Genomic DNA, 26,207 nt, shown 5'->3' with positions numbered 1-26,207 from the left:
TTTTTGGTTGGAGACAGCTTCAAAATAAAGAGCACACTAGGCAAAGGAAGGCTAGAAGAACAGGCTTTCATACCGTATAGACTCGTGTAAGGGCCGCGATTTTTTTCACAATTAAGACGAGATGCGGCCCTCCCACAGGACCGAACCTTTTGGTAAAAATGGTGCCGGTGCAGCCGGCGACTTGTGCACACCCCAGATACCCTGATGTACCATTGCATCAAAGGGCAATGCACAGTTCTCGCCATCTAGTAGTGGCACAAAGAAGCCTGTAGCGCAGGAACATTCGCCAATGCACACGCGTGGCATCAGGGCACCGAACGCTATTGCTTCCCTATTGGAATTTTCTTTTTTCCACATTTTGGGATGCCAAGTTGGGGGTGCGGCCTTGACGCGAGTCTATACGATAGTTGATGATTGTTGTTTTTTTCTGCTTGCACTATCAGACATTTGTGCAGGTTTTTTAAAGATAATACGTGCATTTCTATAACAATGATTTGCATACTGGTTGATCAGTCTAAATCCAGATTCCGTGATGACAGCTGCTCCATAGCGCAGCACATGATCATGTGCAAATAAGAAAGACATTAGCCTGGCAATCGTCGTGTGCGCCAGAAAAGGTAATAGAGAAAACAGCATTATTTCAAGACTTTCAAAAGCCCTGCCATTTCATACAGTTCTGACATTGTGCAAGCACCACCATGCACATGCCGAATGTTATATAAAGCTGAACATGCAACATTGATGTCGCTAAAAAGAACAAAAGCACAAATTTTCACACAACACAACACTTTTGCTGAGATAATGAAAACCCAGCACTGCATAACACAGAAAAGGTTATTGCATCACTTGCACCCAATTCAGGATATTAGATGAAAACTGAAAGTTGACTAGAACTGAAGTCTTGTATTGCAACCAATTAAGAAAACCAGAGCGACATTCACGAAAGCCATCTACCGCTCACATAACAAGGTGGGACATCAGTGAATGGCTCTAAGAAGCCACGCTGAAGATCATCATTAAATACACTGTGTCAATTTAAGTTTCTCACGCCAAAATGGAGCTGTGTGTGCTGAAAAAAAAAAAGAACGAACTTGCTACCTCTGGCATGGTCTCCTTGAATCGATTCTATCAGAAAATAAAAACCAGCATTCACTGCAGTTCCTTCACTGCACTTAATTACATATTGTCATGCTAACACAGAGTGATGTACAAAGTTTAGGTGTAGTAGTAGTTTTCTCTGCAAAACTCATATCAGTTTGCGATTGTATGGCCCTGCCTTCTTACATACAACGCTAGCAATAACATCAAGCTAGGGATCCTGATGTACTATGCCGATTTGCACTATTCTTTTTTTTGGTTCAATATAGTAGTCTAATTTAAATTCAAGAAATAATGAAAGCTTTCCTGCATCCTAGGCATTCACGACTACTTGATGTGATGCGAAACTTTGTCAAATGTGTGCAGTGGAAACGGTCACAGCATTAAAAAGGCACACTCGCTATGGACAGTATGATCCAAAGTAACACCAGTTTTAAACATTCAATAACTTGAAAAGTACACAATGTAGCAAGATGCCGTTTTCACAGAAATGTCCAGAAAGACATGGAATTCTTTTTTTTAATAATACAAAAAAAATGATTGCACGTGTAGTTAGATTTCTTACCGAGTTGCAATGATGTTGTGGCCCAAACTGAAGTTGGTGATAAAATGAAATCACTCAGTATATAAGTTGTTTTTTTTTAATCATGCTTTTTTATGCATTTCTGTGAAAACGGTATTTTGGTACAGTCTGTGCGACTCTTATTAAATTTTTTTTTACTTTGCTACTTTCGGACCATTCTACAGAAGGGTACAAGGGTAACTTTGAAACATTGCGTTTTTTTTTTTTTACAATGATCAACAAATACGAAAAGGCCTTGTAAGTAAGCCTGGCAGCCTAAGACAGAAGTAAACAAATGTTTACAGCGTGCAAATAAGGACAAAGGAACACATTACGCGCTGACAGGTCAACAAGTCTGTCAACGACGTATGACATATCAACAAGTCTCATCCCTGCAATCATTTCATGGCTTCCTTGAACCTCTTTCACCATTTTGTAGCAATCACATGGTGCATGCTGACATGTCAGGCAGGTCACATTGTGCCCTTTGCACTGTGGGAGCATTAGTGGCTTGCATAACAAGCTATATAGCTACTCATATCTGCACTTATTTGAGCCAAAGACACAAGACGAGGAAACATTCTCAGTGCAGCTTTAAAGAGACGCTAGACAGACAGAAATACTGTATTTAGCCGATTCTAACACGGACCTTTCTTTTCCGAGAAAAATGGGTCTGAGAATTGCTTGTGCGTTACGATCAGATACAAAACTGAAACCACGTTCGAGGTGTTGGCTACCATCAAAGCCAGCATCATTGTCATTGTCATGGCAAGATGGCGACAAACGTTCTCGCGCAGGTTGCTTATACTGCCAAGTTGCTTTGATTACAAAATCTCATTCTAAGAAGTTCATTTATATGCAAGGGCCCATTCACACTTGCGACTAGACGACGTCCCACGAGCGATTGCGACTGGCGACCAGAAAGCTACTCAAGATGAACGATGTTCACACTGACAAATGTGACCGACGAGTCGCTAAACCGAAATGTCTCGCGATATGCCGTTCGCGTCTGCTTGCAATGTCATCGCCGCGTAAAATAAGCATCAGCATATACGTATGTCCTGTTCCTTCACATCTGACTGATTCAGCTGTTCTGCGACTGTTGTCGTGCGACAAAAATCGAGCAGCGAGCGACTGGCCCGAAACGGTCGCCTTTTGAGAAAAGCGACCATTTGCGACTGGTCGCTTTGCAACTAACTTGGTCGCACGACCTTGCCTAGTCGCAAGTGTGAATGCGCCCCAAGGTTGTAGCTATAGATTTACATGTTCTTGCCTTTTTGGTATTCAGTAGTAGCAAAGTAGTTAGTTCTGGTGCAGGCCACCATCCCGTTCGTGATTGTTGCGGAGTTGTTCGAGAAATGTGGGCCATCAAAGGCAATGGACCGCACAGAGGGCAATATGCTATGGTCCTACACAGAGATAAAGAGCTGTCTCTGTAAAGGTGGCCTTATCCTTGTCTGATCGTGAAAATCGGAGCCATGCAACTCTTTTATTATAACAGGTGTGCGTTAGATTTCGGCGTACATTATTTTCTTACTTTGAAACCATAAAAGACTGCGTGTGTGTTACATTTAGAGAATTGTCAAAATCGGGTAAATACGGTAATAAGTAACAGTCTGCGTCCCACACCCCGATACTCAGCAATACCAAGCTTTTCTTTCCCAAGGCTTCAATCCTGATGCCTTTGCCAGTCACAAATTCCGACCAATGTTACGGTGAAAATTAAACATGTATAAGTACAGAACAGTGACACATAATGGGCGAGATTAAGTACAGCACATGTTGTATGTAAATGATGTAATACAACTAATACAGCTGACTGCATTAGTGCAGCCACAGAGGAGATCTTCCTCCACAATCGTAAATAAAATAAAATGGAGGCCAATGACTTCGATTGCAATTCTACCACTTGAGTCTCACGACAAGCTCGGGCACAATTCAAGTCAACCTAGTTTAACAATGATTTGAGGCTCTGCACCAGGACAAAATTGTTAGCCAACAAAGGGTGGTGTAAAGCTTTTCCTTACAGCTACACAGAAGAACTTGTACAAGTACTAGTACAGATAACTGAACAAAAACATCTCACATATTTAAGGGACTAATGAATGAAATAAAAGTTGGTCTTGTTGAGTGCTTTAATTGAAATGGAGACACGAACTGCAATGCATAAGAAAAGTAGGCGTGCAATTTGCGGGGGCGGAGATGCAGCTGACTGGTGTTCTGGAATTCACACGGTTGCTTTGTTCACCCACCATCATGTGGCTTGTGCCAGCAGTTCAGTTTACGTGACTCACCTGAGTTGTCAACCGATAGTGCACAAGGAACTTCCGAGTGTTTGAACCCACCCCCTGTCTGACATTGTCTGTGACTGCATCCCATTCATTTCAACAAATTGCTTACCAAAAGAAGCTAACCAATTTTTTTTCTGGCTCAGAGTATAAGGCTGCTTTCGTGATAACCAACTAGTTTGAGAGTGGTCAAACCTGGCTTCCTGCTTTGATGCTCAGAAAGGTCAAGGCTTGCAGAGTCACACACAGCTTCAGTGGTCCCAATTCAGGTACCCCGTAATATAGTCGCACGATATGAAAATCCTGGCATTATTGATGGGATGAAGCTTCTCTCATTTATTCTTATTTGCATGCTGCCGTTTCTATTCTGTCTAGCAACGCAAACAGCCTACATTTAGCGCCAGCTACACTATCACCAATTTTTTGAAAGGCAAGTCAGCTATGCTTACAGCATCCAATGAAGTTTTCGTGAATCATGATTGGCAGTGACAGTTTAAAGCAGCTACTATGCATTACGACGAATACTTTTTGAGTTACAAGTGCAGCCACATGGCAGCAGTGGAGCCACTGCAAGGAACTTTGCCGAGTACCTTCTCCATGGACTTCATCACCGGTGAATTTAGCCTTACGCCACAGAAATGGAATGAGGGCCAAGACGGCCGCCACCCATATTGCTGTATATAAAGGACACTCTGAACACACCTGTACAAAGAGCATTACAATGTTTCACATAGTGCACCGAGAAACAATGGGAGGTCGTTTCTGTAGCAACAAATGCACAAACAGGTGCAAAACATGGCTGCCGAGCGTGAACACTTGCATTGCGTTGCTGTTCACTCGACCTGCAGATGAATTCCACGAGGGCAAATTCAGCTCCGTGCTCTACAGCCAGTCTGGTCACGACGTTCCGCCGATGCTTCTCGGGCGCCTCAGTGCCAGAACTGCGGCTAAGTTAAACAACCTGCCGTCTGCTTGCTGTCAAGACCAAATGGAAACGGTCTTCAGGTTACGATGGCGACAGTGGTACTTGAGGAACAGTGCAATAACATTGGACAAGAATAGACAACACAGGGCGCAGTCCAGTCTTGTCCAGTCTTCTCGCACTGCTCCCAAGTATCCTCATTATGTACCGACAAGCACAACTTTCAACTCTTCTGCATCAGTGGTCATCGTCGTCGTCGTCATCATCGGCGTTGTTGGAGGGTTGACTTCGCTCTGCAAGTCGCAAGCTCTGGTCTGGAAGAAAGCCGTGCCTGGTGGGAGAGGTGCGAGTGCAAAATGTTACTTCCACTAAAACACATATCATACATATGGTGAGTTGGTAATTAAGGCCAAGGCACATAACTGACACTGCCAATTCCAGTGAAACTTGGTTATTGGTGTTTAACGTACAAAACCAATATAGAGGGGCTGTGAGAGATGAAGTAGCATACCTGCCAAGATGTGAAAATTCATAAAAAATACCAGCAGATATGACAAACGAGGGGGGGGGGGGGAATAGCACGCATTAAAAAAGAAAAGGCTTGCCTTGACAATGGCCTTTCATGGGATACATAAGCACTTCACAAACAATGATTTATCTTGAGACACAGTACAGAAGCAGCAACAAACTTGAGTAACAGCAGAGACTGACATGCGATCGAGCAACAAAATGTAATTTTTAAGTCAGTGACTTTTCTAGTGACTTCGCTGTTGTCGATACGGCCAGCTTCAGGAACTTGTTGAAACAAACTTGAAGTAAGTAACCCTCCATCACATGGCACCTTGCACTGCCACAAGAGGGCCAGTGCAGATCCTATCCCAATTTATATTTCGTATGCATTTTTCTTTTCAGCGATCCTGTGCTGCTCCATCTGAAATTGCGAGCATATGATTTACTTTTTCTTACAAGTTGACGCAACATTCGTAAAATGACAGGACGGAGGCCAAATTCGTAGACTTGACCAAAAATTCGGGACGGTTGGCAGGTATGGAAGTAACAGAAGGGTTCAGATTGATTTTGATCACCTGGGGTTCTTAAATGTGTAACTAAATCAAACTACAAAAGCTTTTTTTTAAATTTTTGCTGTACACTTTCATCACGGTGTAGCCGCCGTGACTGGTAATCAAATCTGTGATTTAGTGCTAGAACGTGAAACACCATAGCCAACAAGCCACTGCGGCATGAAGAGACAAAGATGTCTGGATTCCAGCAATCCATGACATTCTTAAAGGTTAACAATGGTCCCTACTTTCAAAAGTGTTGAAAACCCAAACTCTACTGCTTAGGCAGCAAAGATCGGCCTGATCGTTCCATCAATCCTAATACCGAAGAACCAAAAGAGCTGCTCACTCAACAAGGAATGATTCAACGTCCACGGCGAAGAAGTCGTCGCCGAACTCGTCCGTGAGGCGTACAAAGTTGCCAATCAGGGCGCCGTTCTTGTACACCAACAGTGCCGGCACTCCTTTACGCTCCTGCAGGATACAGCATAGGAGTCAGACTGAAGCAACCAGGTTCAAATGTGACACAGGCACATTTCTAGCATAGAATGATGGCATCATGCATCGTAATACAATAGTGCTAATGCAAGGCTCGCAGGTCACCACTTTATCAACAAAAACAGAACTTTGGAGCCACCTGCTTAACGCACTGTATCCTGTAGGAAACATTATCCATGCTAAAAAAAATTCCAGGCAAGAGACAGTAAGTTGCCACATAGTAAGTTCTGCTGACAGTACTGTCTGATCATGTTTGAATTAACGGATGTTGGTAATGTGCGATACAGACAGTACCACGAAAACCCAGTGCTTATTGACGGGCCACACATATCTTAGTATGAACATGAACAGCAAGACTTGCACACGATGGTTCCGATACCACGGCTCAGATTGGAGCCACTGCAGCGTGTTTGGCAAACTTGGCAATAACAGCCGCAGTCACAGTGACACCGTTGCCGACCATGCTGGACTGCTAGTTTGATGGATCAACCACTGGTTTGGAACCCATTATCAAATTTCGGAGCAGCAAGGAGTCTAACGCTGGAAAACATTACATGGCAGTTACTGCTGTTTAACAGTTGCTAAGTAAGTACCGTAGAAACTTGTTCATTCATTTTAGAGAAAAAAAGAAAAGGCTTGCCTTGACAATGGCCTTTCATGGGATACGTAAGCACTTCATAAACAATGATTTATCTTGAGACACAGTACAGAAGCAGCAACAAACTTATTGCCACGTACTAACCCAGAAATTTCGGGGAAGGCACGTGACCGGGGTGCCCCTGGCACTACTGCTTCCAAGCACCAGTAGCAGACGATGGAAGCTTCACATTTCTGCGTACAGAGCTCGGAGCTCAGCTATTCGGGTGCCCGTGGTATTTGAGGACATAATGATGATGTCACGAATGGCAAACCTCGATATGAACAAATGTATGAACAAGGTTCTACGGTACTTACTTAGCAACTGTTAAACAGCAGTAACTGCCATGTAATGTTTTCCAGCGTTAGACTCCTTGCTGCTCCGAAATTTGATAATGGGTTCCAAACCAGTGGTTGATGCATCAAACTATATGCATGGCGGTGTCCCTGAGAGGGAGAGTAACAAATGCCACAGAATCCTAAATCTTAAAGAGTCGCTAGCGGGTGTTATTGTGGAAGCAGTATCAATATGAACATGCACTATCTGATCCAAACATGCAGCCGTTATCGAAGCAGATTTAGTCACTAATTGAGGTTCAAGGTGGTTTTATTCAACAGCCTTAGAAACACAGGTAAAGGAAACAACATAAAACATTTGGAACGAACATACTGATTCTTGTCTAAAATATTGTTGCCATTCGTGACATCATCATTATGTCCTCAAATACCACGGGCACCTGAATAGCTGAGCTCCGAGCTCTGTACGCAGAAATGTGAAGCTTCCATCGTCTGCTACTGGTGCTTGGAAGCACTAGTGCCAGGGCACCCCGGTCACGTGCCTTCCCCGAAATTTCTGGGTTAGTACGTGGTATGTCTGTGATCTCGAAAAGACAGAAACAGCATTTTGTCTTTGCACTGCTGGACTGCACACAACAGTTGCGTTTAGCTGCATCTGCTGCGTGTGGCCTCTGAGATTGCAGCGGCATGCTGCGGTTGCCACAGGGCGCCATGACAAGCCCTATTGCCACTGACACACTCAACTATTGGACGGGACTTTGCCTCCTTGGCCTATCCGCAGTGTAGCTTCTTGCACACTAACGGAGACAAAAAGAGAGAGAAAGCCACTTATCGGTGCGATAACTACGTCTAACTCCACTTATACTTAAAGGATTTGTGAGGCGACGTCCTTTAATAGCGAAGTAATTGTACGAGCATCATTGTAAATGTGTTTCAGGGCCCCTCTAACATTTACATTTAGCAGGGCACAGCCCCAAGGTACTACAGTCAAACCTCGATTTAATGAAATTCGCGATGTAACGAACTATTTTTATTTCCCCCATCTTAGTTCTATTGAATTACCAAAACCTCAATATAACGAAATTCTTGATATAACAAAGTTTTTCGCTGCAAGTATAACTTCGTTATATCGAGGTTTGACTGTATAACCTGTCTCCAAGTGCAGAGGCTGTACTTACAAAATGCCGGCTCATGCCAGCCGCAGAGGCCTCGACAGTGCAGAACTTGACCTGCGGGTACTCTTCTGCCAGGCACTGCAGGCAGCCATTCATTGCCTCGCAGCCAGGCATGCCCTGTGGATATCACGGCAGTCAACGTGCTGGTCACGTGCAATTGGAAAAGCAGGTGGGCAGCCCTTTAAGAAGAGAGCACTAGCAAGCAGCGCAGCTTCACTTTTTAAGAAAGCCTTAAGAAGGTACAAGAAGGTACAATTGAACAAAACTTTCGAAAATTTGATTGTTCTGCACTAAAAAGTATATTTCTGCAGATGAAACAATATCCAGAAGTGCTCTTTAATAAGCCTATTTTTGTGAGTACAACCAGCATAAAAAATGTTAAGAAAGGGAAGCGTGACAGGTTGGGTTACTTGTGAATTCCCACGGTGCTTAGGTACAATGCAAATGGAAGACACGGGACACAGAAAGATTAAAAAAATTAAGGGGTTTTACGTGCCGAAACCACGATCTGATTATGAGGCACGCCGTAGTGGGAGACTCCGGAAATTTCGACCACCTGGGGTTTTTTAACGTTCCCCTAAATCTAAGTACACGGGTGTTTTTGCATTTCGCCCCCATCGAAATGCGACCACCGTGGCCAGGGATTCGATCCCGCGACCTCGTGCTCAGCAGTCCAACACCATAGCCACTGAGCAACCACGGCGGATAAGATGCAACGAGGACAATCATCGTGTGAAGACCCTTGTAACATCTTCCTGTGTCCTGCGTCTTCCACTTAAGTGCACCCAAGCACCATAGCAAAGGAAGCCTTGTGTTTAAGTTAAATATGTTACAATGTCCCTCCTCTCTGCAGTTGTAATTGCAGAGGGGAGTGGCAAAGGTAGATACAGAGGCAAATAACACATATAATCAAGTATGTGTTATTTGCGCCTGTATCTACCTTTGCCCCTCCCCTCTGGAATGCACAAATATACCTCAAGAGCACAATAAATAAATAAATAAATGTCGCTGCATAAGTTGCATTGTGCTGAGCGAAACTACCTGTGCATAAATGTGCACGATGACAGTGACGCCAGACTTTTCCCGGTCTACAGCATCCAGGAAGGCTTGGCCGTCCTCGAGGCGAACTAAGTGTCCAAACTTCGGCCTGCAAAAAGTGTACCACAGCTCAGTTTCACAACGCATCTCTCACATGAAGCACACTCTTATCATCATCACTGCAGTGATGATCCCATCATGAATGTCAATCCGTATTGTTAGTCACACACCCCAAGCACCAGCTAATCAGGAGACGCCCTAACATAATAAGCTCTAACCTAGTAGCCTGAACCCAGCTTCTCTTTAAAGACTGCATTACGAACAATATGCAATAAACCTTGCCCACTATAAGAACCTTTTTCTTCAGTGCATGGCCACCTCTATTTCTTATTCTGAACTCTAAAAAAATATTTTGAGCTCTTTGCTGTTCCAGCTTTCAGGTCAATTATTACAAGCAAGATCACATTTTCGGCTCACGTTATTCGATAAAATGTTTTACATCGCTGTTCGCACACTTTGTCGAGACCTTTAGTTGCTGACAGGCAGTAAAACCAGTCCATGACTCTTCAGTACTCACACAATAGTGGTACTCATTTTTCTCATAGCGAACCGGGCAGGCATAAATGCGAAGTGCTTTGTTGAACAATGCCCAGCTTTTGAGTGAAAATTAATTTTGAATACCTGAGTAAAAATGAAGCACCAGCGAGCACAGAACCATCTTATTAAGTAATCAGAATAAAAACGCAGGCTACTGTAAAGTGCAGAAGACTAGATGCAAAATGTATGCTGTAAAAGCCAGTAGATATGCCACAGAAAGCCAGTAAAAATTTGTATTTTTGAAGCTGAAACTGGACAAAATTCCACCATTATCGCTCACGAGATGGAAGTGACGGCAAAAATCAGGACGCTGTCGATTCACTCTAGTGTGTCGGCCTTGTTGCTTCACCACATGTAGAGCTTTGTGTGGTCTGTGTCTGCAATGCTTTTCATATCATAAAGGGGCCCTAAATCACTTTTTATCGAAGTGGAGAAAGGCATTTGAAGTGAAAATAACGTATTTACTCGATTGTAATGTGGCTGCGATTGTAACACAAGGGGTGACTTTTCGTTGCGTCCATCAAGAAAAAATAAAACCGCGAAAGTAACGCGAAGAGTGACTTTTTGTTGCGTCCAGCAAAACAAATTAAGAAGAAAACTGCTAAAGTAACGCGAGACCAATGGATGCATGAAAAAGACACAGTTTCGCCTGAAAGGCGAAGCATCAACTGTGACATCAAATTAGTAGAGAGCTATACGGAGTAAGGATAGTACCGTAAAATTCCGAGCAAGCGCCCCCACCCGTGCAAGAGCCCCCCCCCCCCCCCCCCCCCCCGCTCCGCACCAACACTGGCCTGCCACATCCAGTCCACGAAAATGATGGCAAATTCGGCAAATCGCACCGGTGCGCGTCGGGCGCCCGGATGAGCCATTTCATTGAATCATGGTCGTACCCGGGCGCCCCAGTGGGCACGCGAGTGCATCGGGGCGAACTGCGGCTGGCGGTCTGTAGTTCACGGACCGCCGGCCGACGGCGAGATCTGCCTCTCGCACGGCACAAAGGAGTTCCCTGCGGCACAGTGACGTGACCACTCGATGACTGAGGAGTGGTCGCGGCTACGCTATGGCATCGCCGGCAGCTTCACCGCTGCTAATCACTCGCCACCGATATCGTCGCTAGGCCTTTTTCAGTTCACTTCGAATCTGTAGCAGACGGCGCTTCAGAACGAACCGCCGATGCTCCCAAGCAGCAATGTTTTGTTACCGTCGTTGCCGCTTTACCCTCTCCTCGCAATAATTTCACACGATGAAGAAAACATGCTGATATTTGCGGCGCCACCAGCTGCGATGCAAGCATGGCCGAGCCACGGTTCGCTGTCCGCCGTCGGTAGCCATGCACTGCAGCTGAGCTTCACTTGTATCGGAACTCTCATTAGTGCTAAACGTTTCACCGTGGACATGGTTTTTAATAAAGTGAACATAACGCGTCAATTTACTCTCGCGGACATAATTTTGCCTGGAATAGACGCTGCATAACCAATGTTCGCGTCGCCGGTCGCGGCGACGCGCCGGTGCAGCGTCGATGCGCTTTCTGTAAATCTTTTGGTGGTTTTGAGTAACGGTGGTGTTGAGAGTGATAAACACCACTAACAAATCTTTGGCTTAATAAAGTTCATGTTCAATAAAATTTTAATGCTATTCCAACTGCGCTTCTTTTTTTTTTTGCGGGAAAATTTTGTCGTGGCCATCTTGAATTTTGGTGTCGTTCCGGGATAGCGCCCCCCCTAACTTTGCCGGTAATTTCGACTTGCTCGAGGGGGGGCGCTTGCTCGGAATTTTACGGTAGTTTTATCAGCTGCATAAACTTGGACACATTTGCTTACTAACTGAATTACCAAGCATGGTGTCAGCGCGCACAAGCAAACAGGAATAGATCACACTCGATGACCGCACACAACCGCTGTCAAAACGCTGGCGTGAGCAAGCGTGATGACAGCAGCAAACGAAGGTTTGTGCGGTCTATCGCTTCAACGGAAACTGAGCGGTGAAAGCACAGCGCATACAAATGTCAAAGCCGTGTGGAGATCGCTTTCAAGATACGGTGCGCGCGGCACCCGGTCGCGGGATACGCATTTGGTGCCGCAGCTAAACGTTGCCTCCCCTCCCGCCCTTCTTCCCTCCAATTCCCCCACGGCCTTTCACGCGATGGAGATGTCGCACTTGCTCTCCGCCGTAAGTTTGCTCTCCGTGAAAGCGCGCGTCCCTCGCGCGCTTTCACTTGCACCTTTCACTTGTTCATTAGAATTGGGTGCATCATTGCGCTTTTTAGACAACTTGAATTTCAGTATTCGATTGTAACGCGAGGATCGACTTCAGGTAGCAAAAATCTGGAAAAAAAAACATGCATTATAATCGAGTAAATACGGTAGGCTATTTCGGAAATACTTTGCTGAAAAAAGTACTTCAATGCATTCAGCAGAAGTGGAGTTATTGGCAATCAAACACATCCTCCGCTGTGCTCCCGTTCCTTCTTCAATGCTTTGCACCGCAAAGGCTATGGCTGTGTAGGGCGTTTGGCACAATGCTCCGCCTTCGAAATGTCACCGTGAAGCACAGTTCAAGTTTCATTTTGGATGTTAACGTAGACACCAGGACTTCCGATTTCCGTGCCTACGACGCGCTAAGCGTACGCCAAACACGGTTGTCCTCAGCGAGCCGCAGTGTGCTCAGCCAGTGGACTCGCGGCAGCACCCCTGCGGCGCCTGCGGTATCTACGCTACGTAGCGGACCGCAGCTACCAAAAGCAGCCGCGCATGGGAATGCACTGCATTACGAAATAAAGCGCCCAGAAACGAGCAAGGATCATGGCTTCTGTTGAAAGGAGAGCGTTTCAGAGAAAGGTGACTTCGCACTCCGCTTGCGAGCTCCAGGCACCACGTACGACAGCAAAACTTGGCTGAGGTGTTCACAGCAGCGTATGCTACCTGCGGACTATGTTATTTCCCAAAGCCCCAGGGTGCTTCAGGGCCCCTTTAACAACAAAGTGTGAGGCAGTGACACTACAGGTTCTCTAAATAATTATACAGAACACACACAGAGCCTGCTGTGCATTACAGTAAATTGTTGACCAGGCAGACAAGGTTTTCGATTACACATTATGCCTGCACATTTTCATATGTTGAATTGTTTATGTACACAGCCGAACCACATTTACAGCAAGGCATACTTGCAGCAGAAGAGTTCATTAAATTGTACCTTTCAATAAATTATGCTTTCCATGCAGCAAAATGCAACTAATTTTACTTACGTTTCCCCATACCAGCCTTACTGGCTAACATACTGTAACCAGCATCCTAAAGTAAGACTTCGATAGAAATCCAAGTGATGATTACACAGCCTGGAGTAGTCATCTGTGCAACCGCAGATGTTAGTGAAGCATTAACAAAGCACCACTGCCATGGCACAAACCTTCAATTGTTGTGGTGCTGTAAAATATCTCTGATCTTTGAATGATACCTTCAAATGCGAATCATATCTTTCGCAATGTGAATGATATCTTTTGATAGCTGCTTAGATGACTGACCACTCTCCGAAAAAAGATCCTGGGAATGTGACCAAAGCATTCTTGCATGCGCATAAGGACCACAAAAACCTCATTGTGATCATTGAAGGTTACCAGACTGTATCACCGCCTGTGACTATGCTGGAGAAAGTTCCTCCGCGTGAAGGTGCACACTGACTGACTCTTCTTCGTATTTTTCTCGCCTTCTTCCCCAAGCATAGGGTAGTCAATCAGGCATGACCGTTTAACCTCCCTGCCCTTTCCTCCTCCTCCCTTCTCCTCAGACAAAATCAAAGCTATCAGTTACAGCAGCAGTTTCGATTTCCTCCTGATGATGCGAGAACAGCACACATGCCAGTGGAATTAAAATTTCAGCTGTACACATAAAATGCTTTACAGCATCTGAAATAAACATAGAATGCCACATGCCTGGCGTGAGTCCCCAACCCGTGTGGTGCATTCAGCTCCACATTCAACTCCTTTAACGCATGAATTACAACAATATGAGACCACTGCTACATAAAGCTGATGAAAAAACAACCAGTTGCGTTCCAACATCTCTGAAGCAAGAAATTAACTTCAGTAGAAATGAAAGCACTACACAAAAAAAAAACCACTGTAGCTTGTTACAAATCATTCACAAGTTCAATTGTGCAGAGAGAAAATGCTTGTGTGGAAGGTGAGAAACACAAGCTGATAACATTATTAAGTAAACACCTTAAATGACCCCTATAGCTTAGATACAACGCATGCATGCTCGCACCCACATACACACTTACGTACACACACACACACACACACACGCGCACACACAACAACACTGCAATAACATGTAGGATCAGTTAAACAATGAAAGGTCAGTGATTAAATAACGTTGACTACTGGGTTTTAATGGCCGAAGGATGCAAAGTGGACTATGAAGGACACTGTAGTGGAGGGCTCCAGATTAATTTGCCCCATCTAGGGCTCTTTAACATAATCCCCCACCTAATTCTCTGCTGTCCTCAACTGCACTTCTTTTCCCTTGGCACCCATTCTGCGACTCTAATGGCCCACCGGTTATCTACCCTATGCATTACATTGCCTGCCCAGCTCCATTTCTTTTTCTCTTAATGTCAACTAGATTATCGGCTACCCCCCGTTTCCTCTCTAATCCACACTGCTGTCTTCCTGTCTATTAACATTACACCTAACATTTTTTTTTTCTCCTCCTTTAACATGCACCTGAATCTAACTCGCCTTCGCATTCCGTTCGCATCGGAATGCTGCCATTGTGCCCGGGAACCGAATCCACAACCTCGCCCTCAGCAGCAGAATGCCGTAACATAACTGAGCCACCATGGTGGTTGAAAGCTCAGTCATGAAAAATGTCCATGAAAGTAAAAGTCCCATTATTCTTTACTTGGTACCTTATCTTTCTTTTTGTGCTGTTTCTTCTGTTGAGATGCAAGATGGCATGAAACACCCAGGAACACAATGCAGAGAAAAGAAACAAAGATGAAAAAAATGAAGACAGACACATTGGAACGTGCGCCCTGCAAGCAATGAAAAAGTGCGTCACCTGGCATTTATCTCGGCCATCATCTCCTCCATCCGTTTGCGCATGTACTCGCGCAGGAAGTCGTCATCCTCTTCCTGTGGCGCTTCCTCTTCCTTCTTTGACTTTGACTTCTCAGCGTCGAGCTGCATGTGACAGGGAATAAATGTCACCGCAGGCAATTGCCCCTGCTCGATATTGTAACAAGACCTACGCTGCCTACTTGGAACAGCTATAACAAATTAGACCGCTGCATACAATGGATGTGCCGAGAATGTGAACATGTTAAAGGGTCACTGAAACGGTTCGGACAAATTTTGTAGACGCGTAGAGTACAGTTACAGTAAAACATTCGCGTCAAAATTTAAGTGAAGTGTCTCATATTAAGAAAGCTATGGACGATTACAAGTTACCCTACTCCCTAGCAATGCATTTCCTCCTCAACTCGTTCGCAGAGTGATAGAGGCTAAGATCCGCCTTCGCTGGCTCTCTACGTCATGTTGTGACGTGTTGTCGCCTATTTTCAGTTGTCATGGAGCCAGCACGCGAAGGCTCTCCAACCTCTCCCCTAGCTGCCCGGCCGTCGATCCCCAGCGAGAGCGATCAAGCAGCGTGCGTTGCGAGCGTTCTGTCGCAGCGCCGTGCGTGTCCAGTATTCCGGTAACCACAGGCGAGCTGGGTGTTTTGACGGATAGCCAGAGGCGTAAACTAAAGCCCCTCCATACTGCTGTGATGAAGGAGCTTCATAGACGTACGATGCCCCCCACGACCACTCCCCCAGCGAGGCCTGGCTCGCAGGGAGACCTCGCTCCTTCTCCGGCTCCGCATCGGCTGCAGCTGGACGGCAGCACGCAGCTACCGACTGGGACGAGCGACGTCCCCGGCCTGCAGCTCCTGCGGGGAGCCGGAGACGATCGAACATCTCCTGCTGGCCTGCCCGGCGTACCTCCAGCAGCGGGGCCCACTCCTGCAGGAGTTCCGCCGCCTGGGCCTCCCCTGTGGCAAGGAGGAAGATCTCCTCTTCCCCGGCCGACACCACCTTTCTGCACTTCGAGGCGTCGTGGAGTTCCTTGACTCGTCAGGGCTCTCCGCACGCCTCTAAGGACATTTCTACAAGCGGGAAGGCCTCACGGCCTCCCACTCCACCCCGGGCCTGACCGGCCTGGCACAACACCCCTGCAGACTCTGCAGCACGCCAAGGCCTTCCATCTCGGCCTGATACGTGCCGTTTGCTTCGCCCAGCCATGGCGTCTCCACTCTATCCCTTCTTTCGCTCCCACTTACCCCTCCCCGTTGGCGCTGAGCCGTGCTCCCTCAAGGGCTGCAGAAGATAGCGCCAACCTTTCCCTTTCCCTCAAGAACCACTTACTACTACTACTACATAGACGTACGTGAGCGGCCTGATCGGCATGCACGGTCCAGCCATCTGGTGGCACAGAGCTTAACAAATCAAATACAGAGATAATATTCCTGTAACCAAGTGTAAAACATTTTAAACATATAAAAAGACAATGTGTTCAAGATTACGCTCCTGCCAAAAATTTGAGCCAGCAGCAAAGTAGAAAAAAACGGTAACCACAGGCGAGCTGGGTGTTTTGACGAATAGCCAGAGGCGTAAACTAAAGCCCATCCATACTGCTAACACCGCTGTGATGAAGGAGCTTCGTAGACTACGTGAGCGGCCTGATCGGCATGCACGGTCCAGCCATCTGATGGCGCAGAGCTTAACCAGCCAAATACAGAGTATTCCTGTAACAAAGTGTAAAACATTTTGAACATATAAAAAGACAATGTGTTCAAGATTATGCTCCTGCCAGAAATTTGAGCCAGCAGCAAAGTAGAAAAAGCTTGGTTACTGCTATATTAGCTGTGTGCTTGGTTCAGATTTGTGCCGCCAGGTGGCTGCACAGTGCAAGCACTTCACGTTTGCGCCTCCGTTCATCATTTAAAATGTGGTAAAACGGCCAGTACACTTGCGCTTGCGTTTGCCTGAATACCGGACACACTAAACTCTATTGTGGCAATCCTTCGACGTGAAGTGACGGCTGCAATTGCGTAGATGCTGGCGGCGTTTGGATACCAACAGTCCGATGCACTGCAGCCACTCTGCTCGTTTGCTGCCTTGCAGCGGGGCACGATGTTGCAGCTTGGCATGTCGCCGATCGCTACGTTTGCAGCCCACAACGCAACAAGGGCGACCCATGGCATTCGCGAAAAGAAAGAACAAGACCAACACTGACCGCGGAGCTCTCGTCAACACGGAGCATGTTTTAACACAAGCAAACGACACTTGCTGTGGGCCGGAAGTGCTTTTAGTGTAGTGATATGTGTCCTTCTGCATTCTCTTTCTGTTACTTTCTTTTTATAGAAACAAATTAACTAACGTCTAAACTATTACAAACAACATTAGTTCATCATAATGTTGGAAAAATTATCGATGACGCGCCCTGGGCAGCCAATCGGATAGCTGGCCCAGTGACCTGTTATGGTCAAATCGTGTCACTTGGTCACAAAACTCAGCCGATTGACATGCTTTGATCGGTAGCGATGTACCTTTTTAAAACCTTATAATAAATTACACGCTTTACGTGGAGCACTTAGATGCGTCAATTAATGATCAGAAGGACTTACTCTGACGACTCAGTACGTTTGTACAAAATTGTTAAAATCATTTCAGGGTCCCTTTAACATTATCACCTTGTTAGATATGCAGTGCAGTGCAATTCATGTTCTGCAAGTGTCTATGTTTCCTCAAGTGCACTGCAAGAATTAAGTAATGTTTAACCTAAGCAATGCACACTGCTGAGGTAGTCATTGAACACCTGGCAACATGGAGAGTGCTAATACAAACCTTCCTTAGAGAAGACAACTTTACTCACAACTTTACTAGAAGCAGACCCAGTTAAACTGGAAATACAATTTGTATACAAAATGGGCTTGCAAGAAAATAACACTTCTGGTCGAATAATCCAACTCTTGTCATTAGCAACAAACACCAAACTATGCATGGGCAATGTGAAGAGTGCCAACAGAAATTTCCAAAACATAACGGAAGCATACATTGTTATCTGGGAACACAGAATTTAATTTGCTAATCATTCTTGGCCACAACTGCCCTTTTGAACTGGCAGCACGAAATGCTGTATGGAATGCTACTGCTGACTCACACACTTTGGTTTGGCTCAGTAATTATTACAAGTACAATGAAAGGGTTAAGCTTTGTAACATTTCGAACACAGGCAAGAAAGAGCATTGGTCCCGTTTCACCTGAACTGATAGAAGTGTTCCAGTTATAGCGCCAGGGAACATAAACTTTTTTAACTATATACATGACTATTTGGTGCAATAAATTGGCAGAATGATGGACTTAAACCTAGTGCAATGAGACGGCAGTAAGTCGAGGCATTTTGTGTGCTTCTTTCTGCAAACTGCATTCCTGGTTTTTAAATAATATGTACTTGTTTCCTATGCACCTGCAAGTTGCATGGTGTCTTCCCTCCATCTCCAAGTAGCTGTCCATTGCATGTCACAATGAGGCAAATGCCTCACTTGCTTATCCTGTACTGCATTGTTTCAGTTTGGGATTTCAACAGAACACACTCGTAAAAATGGTAGTGCAGGCTGCGTGTATGTTTTATCTGCACTAGCGGCAGTCTGAACTACCATCAGTCAACAGTCAATGCAGGTGATTCAGTCACGTAATTGTTGTTCAAGTACACATTCATTGCGACGTGGGCCATGGAGTTATTTCTCCTGTGAGGCCCTGCAAGGTTTTCCTGCAGTGTGTAAGTGACGTCTGCTAGAATTCAACGGAGAGGAAAAATTCCTGTTGCTTCCGATTTGAAAGCCTTGTGGCGCCATCTCTCTGCACCTTCAGGAAGTACCAAAAGAGCACAACTCCCTGGTTACTCGCCAGTGGTTTTTGACACACCAGAGGAATATGACAAGTGACCCATCGATGAGTCCATCACGCACAGGATTCGTAACTTCGAAAAATGCTGCCACAGCAAACATGCTGAATGCCGACTGCAACGAAATTTCAGTTTGGCCAAATTTCATTATAAATTAGAAGTACATACTATAGAAGCAATCTTGGCAAAGCTGCCTGTGCTGGTAATTGTCTAATTTTGTTATTAGAAGCTTTAAATAGCACCTAAGCAGACGACAAATGCACCTGGTGGTGAATTAATGCATGTTACACAAGTACCAGCACGTCGCCGCCAAGATTTTCCAGTGTGCCACGAGCAGTTGTGGTGCTGCATAATCTTTGATTTCATGCGGTGAAGCCGCTTGTTCCAAGTCATGCGTCACTTTCAAAGAGCATTAATAGTGGCGTTCTCATTGTTTTCTTTCCATTCCAATGCCAGAAACGGCTATTTCTGCAAGCTTTTCATGATGCATCTACTCGTGTTTCAAATGTGAAATTTTGCATGGAAGCTACCCTACATCTACTGTGGCGGAAATTAGACTTCTTACGGGTTACGAAATTTCATTGCAATAGGCCTTTAAGGAGATACCCTAAAATATAATTAAAGTATGACTTTACGCGTAAAGGCCAACTGCAATAAATATTTAGGTCATAAAAATAGTATAATTCAGATAAAGTAAAGATACAGCAGCCTCCCAGCAAACTTTTACGTTTGACAAATGGTTTCATCCTGAAAAACTGGTAAATATAGATGCCCTTGATACCGAAACTCAAGAAAACACCACCCTTATGGCTTGCCAGAAATGATGCAGAACTCAGAACATTGAGACCAGTGCAGTACCTGGGTATGACTTCCAAAATTTAGTGGTGCCCATGGGGCGCCGCAAATCTTCGAGGCCATATTTGGAAACCGTGCAATATCATACGTAGAGCACCGTCTGCCTGTGTGCTATTTAACGGCTGTTAATAAGAAATTTAGATCATTAGCAGCCCTGCAGCATTGCAAACATTGCCTTGAATAATATATATTACAACTAATTTACAACCCATTCAGCTAAAGCGAAGTTTCGCTGCAGCTGGCCTTTAAGTGCAATTTTTGTTTCCCTCTCTCTGTAATTGTGCCTCTTATTTTCATTAACACTTGTTTTGCAAATACCCCCCCCCCCCCCACCAATCAATCCACTCTGACCCTGGAGGGCCTTTAGGGTATAATGAAATAATAATAATAAGAAGTAGAGTTTCCAGGCAATGTTGCTTTGTCTCTCTCGCAGATTGCCTCTGTTTGTCATGCACGCTGCTCCATGACAGATGCAAACCGTCTTTCACAGCCCAAGCCAGGAGACACCCACCTCAGAGCGGCAGGTGAGCGACAGCTTCTTGATGAGCTGCAGTCGCTCCCGTTCCTGTTCCTCTCGCCGCTCATTCTGCAGCTGCTGATAGCGCTGCCAGTCCTTCAGCACACCTTTGGGCCCCGTCTGCACAGTCAAATGGGAAACTGTCGGCCTCCCTAACAGGGCTGCTGCTACAACAGCTCTCATGCAAACAAACCAGGGGCGTAGCCAGGGGTGTCCATAGTATGGTACAGCCATTCTTTCAAAATGTTCATTTTCAAAAAACTGGCGTAAAAAAGCCTGTTCATTACTGGAGAGAAGGAACACCCAGAGTTTCCCTTTCTCAATTTTCCCACCGAGATCTCAGTGCGCTGTTACAAAAGCGGTGTCACAGATTTCAAATTGTTTCAATGTTTTTCTAACACCTTGGCACCAGAAACATTTCCTTAAACTTCTCAGGCCGAGTTCTTGCTTTTTTTGGAATGTGATTTAGTTGTTTTCTTTCAAATAATTGATTAACTAGACCCGAGTCGACGCTGTCAGGATCCACAAACTTCACGGCAGTGTCGCCACTCGTCTTTCATTATTGTGTACTTCCTGGCTTGCCAAACATCCCATAGTAGTAGCAGGAGTCGGAGTGTTTCTAGTGCAGAACTGTAACTTACAAATACAGTTAACTTGATATTGCTCTTTAGTGTGGTTTTACAGTGATTCCAGAGGGCAGTTTTGAAAATGCAGATGATGGTTTTCAATGCAACAAAGGGGGAACGCAGTTCCTCTCAATGATAGTTTCGGATGAAACAGCATTAACACAGCTAGTGTAACGGTCTGGCGCCTCTATTTTGTGCTGGTAGCCCTTGCTTGAGGAAATGCATGATGACTAAAGATAGAAGTGCCGATGAGAGGGTTGAGGTATTAAATTTTATGAAATGGGCAAAGCCAAAAGCCTTGACAATGCAACAGAAAAGGTTGCATAGATCTAGATTTGATTTCATCTGGCTGACACTGGCATTGTGAGAACAGTTGAAAGGGATGAAACAAGCAGATTAATTATGAATGTCTTTAATGCTACCGGAGAGCTAGAACGTGCTATTTCTTACCACCCAGAGTTATAAAAAAAATTATTGGACTTACTGTTCTGTAATATGCACTAAAAGCATGGCAGACAAGCTTTTTACCATCCCATCCACTCTGTAATCAAGACATGGAGCTGCGATGCCTCGAATGTAAAAAATAAAAATTGTATACTTAATGAGGCCAGTGTGACAAGGGAAGCAATGCTGTGTGGTGTATGTTATGTTCAGCTGGCTTCCTTGTTACATCATAGAAATTGGAGGTGGAGGCGATCACATGGTATGAAAGTGTGCTGTAGCGTAGGTTGGCCAGCCTGGTGCAGTGGGCGCAGGCCACACCATGACCATTCCTCCAAATACTGGGCACTGCCTCCATATCAGCCATTTTCCTCCTCCTTTGCTCTGCACTTACCCACATTCAACAATGAATACCGTATAGACTCTTGTAAGGGCCGCACCCATGTAAAGGCTGCACAACCAACTTGGCAACCCAAAATTTGGGAAAAGATTTAAACGAAAGACCAATCGCATTTGGTGCCTGGATGCCGCGTGTGCGCAATGGCGAATTTTCGGGCACTGCATACTTCCGTGTGCAGCTGCAAGATGGGCTACGCATTGACCTCTGATGCAATGGTACATTCAGGGTGTGCACAAGTCACCGGCTGCACTGGCACCATTTTGACCAAAATGTTCGGTCCCGCGAAAGAGCCGCATCTCGTCAAAATTGTTTTAAAAAATTGAGGCCCTATACGGTAAGCCTGGTCCTCCACTGTCACTCCTCATAACACGAAGTGCACTCACTTTATCTCCCCTGTTATCCGTCGAGTACTTAATACCCTCAGCTTATGTTATGATGTGGCCTGCAACCATCACATAGGGGTGACCAACTTAAATGTTAGTGGTCTGCAATGTCATGTGAGTGCCACCTCCGATTTCTGTGTGTGTAACATGGTAATCTGCTCAACGCACTCAACTCGTGATGCTCCTTGCTCATAGACACCCTTGCACCATAAAACTCCACCAATCGTTCAATTGCACACCAAATTAATTAACAAACCCAAAGCCGAACATCACTTGACATGCATCCTTAAACAGTCACATTAATTAAGGGATGGTATCATAGTGATTTGTAACGGGCTCGAGGAAGCTCCATACCATGCTTACTTAGCACGTACCTATCCAACAATACCAAAAAAGCAAGATGTGAAAAGCAACTATGTAAGAATCAGGGTGTCAGAACTAAATGTTTTTCGTCCTGGTTTTAGTTTCGTTCCACTGGAAAAAGTTCCATTTTGGTTCTGCTCCGGAACGAAAAAGAAAAATGCTTCTTAATTTCTTCTTAAAAGAAATTCCTCCAGTACGTCTGCATAACATGCTACCTGTTTTCGTAGAAGGAGCACACGTGGAAGCCTTAATATACACTGGTGCTAGTTTGTCAATTATTCACCGCGATTTGTGTTCGCGCCTCAGGAAAGTTGCCACTTCTTATGATGGACCTACGCTACTCGCTGCTCCAGGGAACGAGATTCAACCAGCCGCCATGTGCACTGCTCGTGTCTACATTGATGCAATTCTGCATTATGTACAATTCGCAGTGCTAAGTTCGTGTACCCAGCAGCTGATATTAGGATGGGATTTTCTTTCCACGGCGTCCGCTTCCACCTGCTGTCGGCAGCGTGTTCTCCATGTGACCGACACCGCCTATTCGCATCATACAGAAGACGCACCACTTCACTTGCTTGCGGCAGAAGACACCGAGCGACTTCCTTGCCATGAGTGAATTGCTACAATCGCATCGAATGTCATTGACCATGGTGACGTGACGACCATCTGCGCACTGTCTCATAAGAGGGATAGTCTTTGCATCAGGACTGGTCCGGTTTGACAATGGCTCCGCATTCGTCTGCGCTACCAACCCAACATCCGAAAAACTTCTCATCCCTAAGGGCACTACGTTGGCTTGCATCACTAAATCCGAGCCTCTCTCTGTTGTTTCTGGTGAAGCGGCTTCCTTTGAAGCTCCTTCTGTTGGACGTTCCGCATCTCTCTCTGCCCTTGAAGCTGCCATCAGTTCCGACCTGACCCCTTCACAGTCACAACAGTTGCTTGCTTTGCTGAAAAAGTATGAAACTTCGTTTGACGCGCATGCCACTTCATTGGGACAGACTTCCGTCATCACGCATCGGATAGAGACAGATGGCGGGTCCATTGTTCGCCGTCGACCATATCGCGTCTCTCTCGCCGAGCGGATGGTTTTCGTCACATATGGTTTTCTAAAGATCACGGCTATCTAAACCTTTGTTTTTTGGAAATTCAGTTAATTTTCTCAATAAAATGGAATGAGGAAAGTTGTGTAGGTTACGAGATTTACCTGAAATTTAGTGTGACTGGACACCATGAAAAAGGTTGTGAAGGGAGTGACAAGCAATCACCATCTCAAGATTTTTGGGTTTCATGTGGCCCATCCAGAAAAGAAACTCTCAAACTACCACCCAAGTTAGGAGCACATATTTGTACTTCGGAATGTTCGATGATCCAATACCCTCTGGAAATAGAGTATTTGTCGGTGAGAACCTCTGACAATTTTTTCTGTAGTGAAAACCTCGGATTTTTGTCCAAGATAGATTGTACTCTGCAACTAACTATATAAGCAACAGGTCCATTGGGGATGGTGGCAAACCTTTCCTGAATGGCCAAAATAAGCCCTACATTCTGGGTCAGAGTCGCACCTGAGAATTCAAGTTTGTTGATGATGTCAGGTAAAAACGTGAAGTGTGAGCACAAGTAAGCTAAATCACTTTCAAGTGCATTACTGTGTAGCGCACTTTGAGTCCTCCTCACCGTGATCTGCTGCAAAGCTGTTAATAACACACTTTACACAGGTAAAGTGGTTTTGGTAATATTCGGCAGCCTTCGATCAGCCAAGTTCCCAGCGAGTGATAACATTATAAACAAAATAAAGGTACGACAAAAGAGTGGAAAAGGCGTTTTTAGGCTTTGAAAATCCAATACAGTCGAACCCGGATATATCAAACCCACAAATAACTAATTATTGTGTATAACGAACAGCAGTAAAATCCCCTTGAAAATTTTGGTATTGAATTCTTATTTTATATGTTGAATTACCCTTATATCGAACCTTTTCGTGATCTCCTTCAGATTCCATATATCCAGGTTTGACTCCAACATCGAAACAGGCATTTATAGGCACCATAATAGTGCTACTAAAATGTTTCTAGACCCATAGTTTGCATTAATGTGTTAAAGAGGCATGATACGGATGTGAAGAAAAAAATAGGCATTTTGCCTGAAGTTCCAGTCTCCAGTCAGCAGTGCACATCAAACCTGGAAGATCCCCACACTATCTAGACATATACGGCACGCACAAGTATTCATGGTGGCGGTTACGACTTCCAAGCAAGCGTATTAAGTCGCAAAGAAACCTAAAGGTAAACCCCCCCCCCCACACACACACACACACAACACACACACACACACACATATATATATATATATATATATATATATATATATATATAGTTGTGCATAAGGAAATCACGCTGGCCCCGGTAGTATAATGATGAAAAGAGAGGACGACCTACGTTGTAGTAGCACAGTATATTTTGCAACGTTTCGGCTGGTGGACCAGCCTTCGTCAAAGCATATATATATATAAACATCAAGTTCGCCATAGTGGCTCCTGGAAAATTATGCGACTTCGGTGGTTCGTTATATATTCTACAAGTTGGAAAAGTAACGCCAAACCTGGAGGGGTCAACTAATGCACGATCGCAACTAGCTGTTTCCATCCATTCCTAAACAGACATTTTATTCGGAAAATTGAGCGAAAGTTACAAAAACATTTAAAAAAAACGCATCGACTCCGTACAACGTACTACAACAGGCCAAGGCAAAGAGCCGACTTGCTAGGTATACTTTAGTGCGCTCTTCATCACATCGCCTGCCGTCGGCGTGTTTTGACAGCCGCGCACCATTGTGCGTGCGCGGATGGTGGAGAGTTTCCACGCTCAGCTGACTGCCGCCAACCCTCCTTTCCGAACAGATAAAAAAAAGAAGCAAACAAAAAATACCGAGCGCCTCGAAGTGAATCCGTGCCGTAACGTACGACGGGGCCAGCTCAGCAGAGCGCGTGTTCGCGCGGCACTCACATTGACAGAGGAGCACCCTTCCCGCTGCTTGAGCTCGGGCGGCGGCGGCGGCGGTGCCTTTTCCGAGGCGGGCACGTGCGACGGGGAAGCGTCGTTTTCCGCCGGCTCGTCCTCGTCTTCGCTGCTGCTGCTACAGTAGTACTGGAGCTTCTCGCCCAAGATGCGGTCCTCTAGAGTCGCCATCGTCGGTGCGCGGCGGGAGAGCCGACAATTGCGACGACACAGGATTCAAACGCGCCGTCCGAGCCGTCGACTTGTACAGCTTCGCCGTTCCCAATTCCGTTAGCGACGAGATCAGCGGAGAAACAGCGGAGGAAGCCGCACGAAGCGCACCACCATTCGAACGCACGCTTACGTGCGCCGCGGTAGCACAGAGCCGTAGCGCCGGTTGCCCGCGGACGGACGCGGCGACGCGCAAACGGGGATCACGGGATATCCGATCTGTGAAACGGTTCTTCCGGCTAGATTGTCGGTTATTTTCCGCTTATGTTTACC

General features: G+C 45.5%; 1 protein-coding gene across 1 annotated transcript; it reads right to left on the bottom strand.

Moving 5' to 3' along the window:
- LOC119450734 (phosducin-like protein) lies at nt 1-26,207 on the bottom strand. The gene is made up of 7 exons (XM_037714246.2): nt 25,713-26,207; nt 20,489-20,614; nt 15,236-15,357; nt 9,579-9,684; nt 8,541-8,654; nt 6,281-6,405; nt 1-5,201 (listed from the first exon to the last, which is right to left on the bottom strand). Exons 1-7 carry the CDS (start codon nt 25,893-25,895, stop codon nt 5,108-5,110), a joined length of 870 nt encoding a protein of 289 aa, XP_037570174.1. The 5' UTR covers nt 25,896-26,207; the 3' UTR covers nt 1-5,107.

Source organism: Dermacentor silvarum, chromosome 4 (assembly GCF_013339745.2).
Source record: "Dermacentor silvarum isolate Dsil-2018 chromosome 4, BIME_Dsil_1.4, whole genome shotgun sequence".
NCBI lineage: Eukaryota > Metazoa > Arthropoda > Arachnida > Ixodida > Ixodidae > Dermacentor > Dermacentor silvarum.
This window is presented reverse-complemented; position numbering and strand designations above follow the sequence as displayed.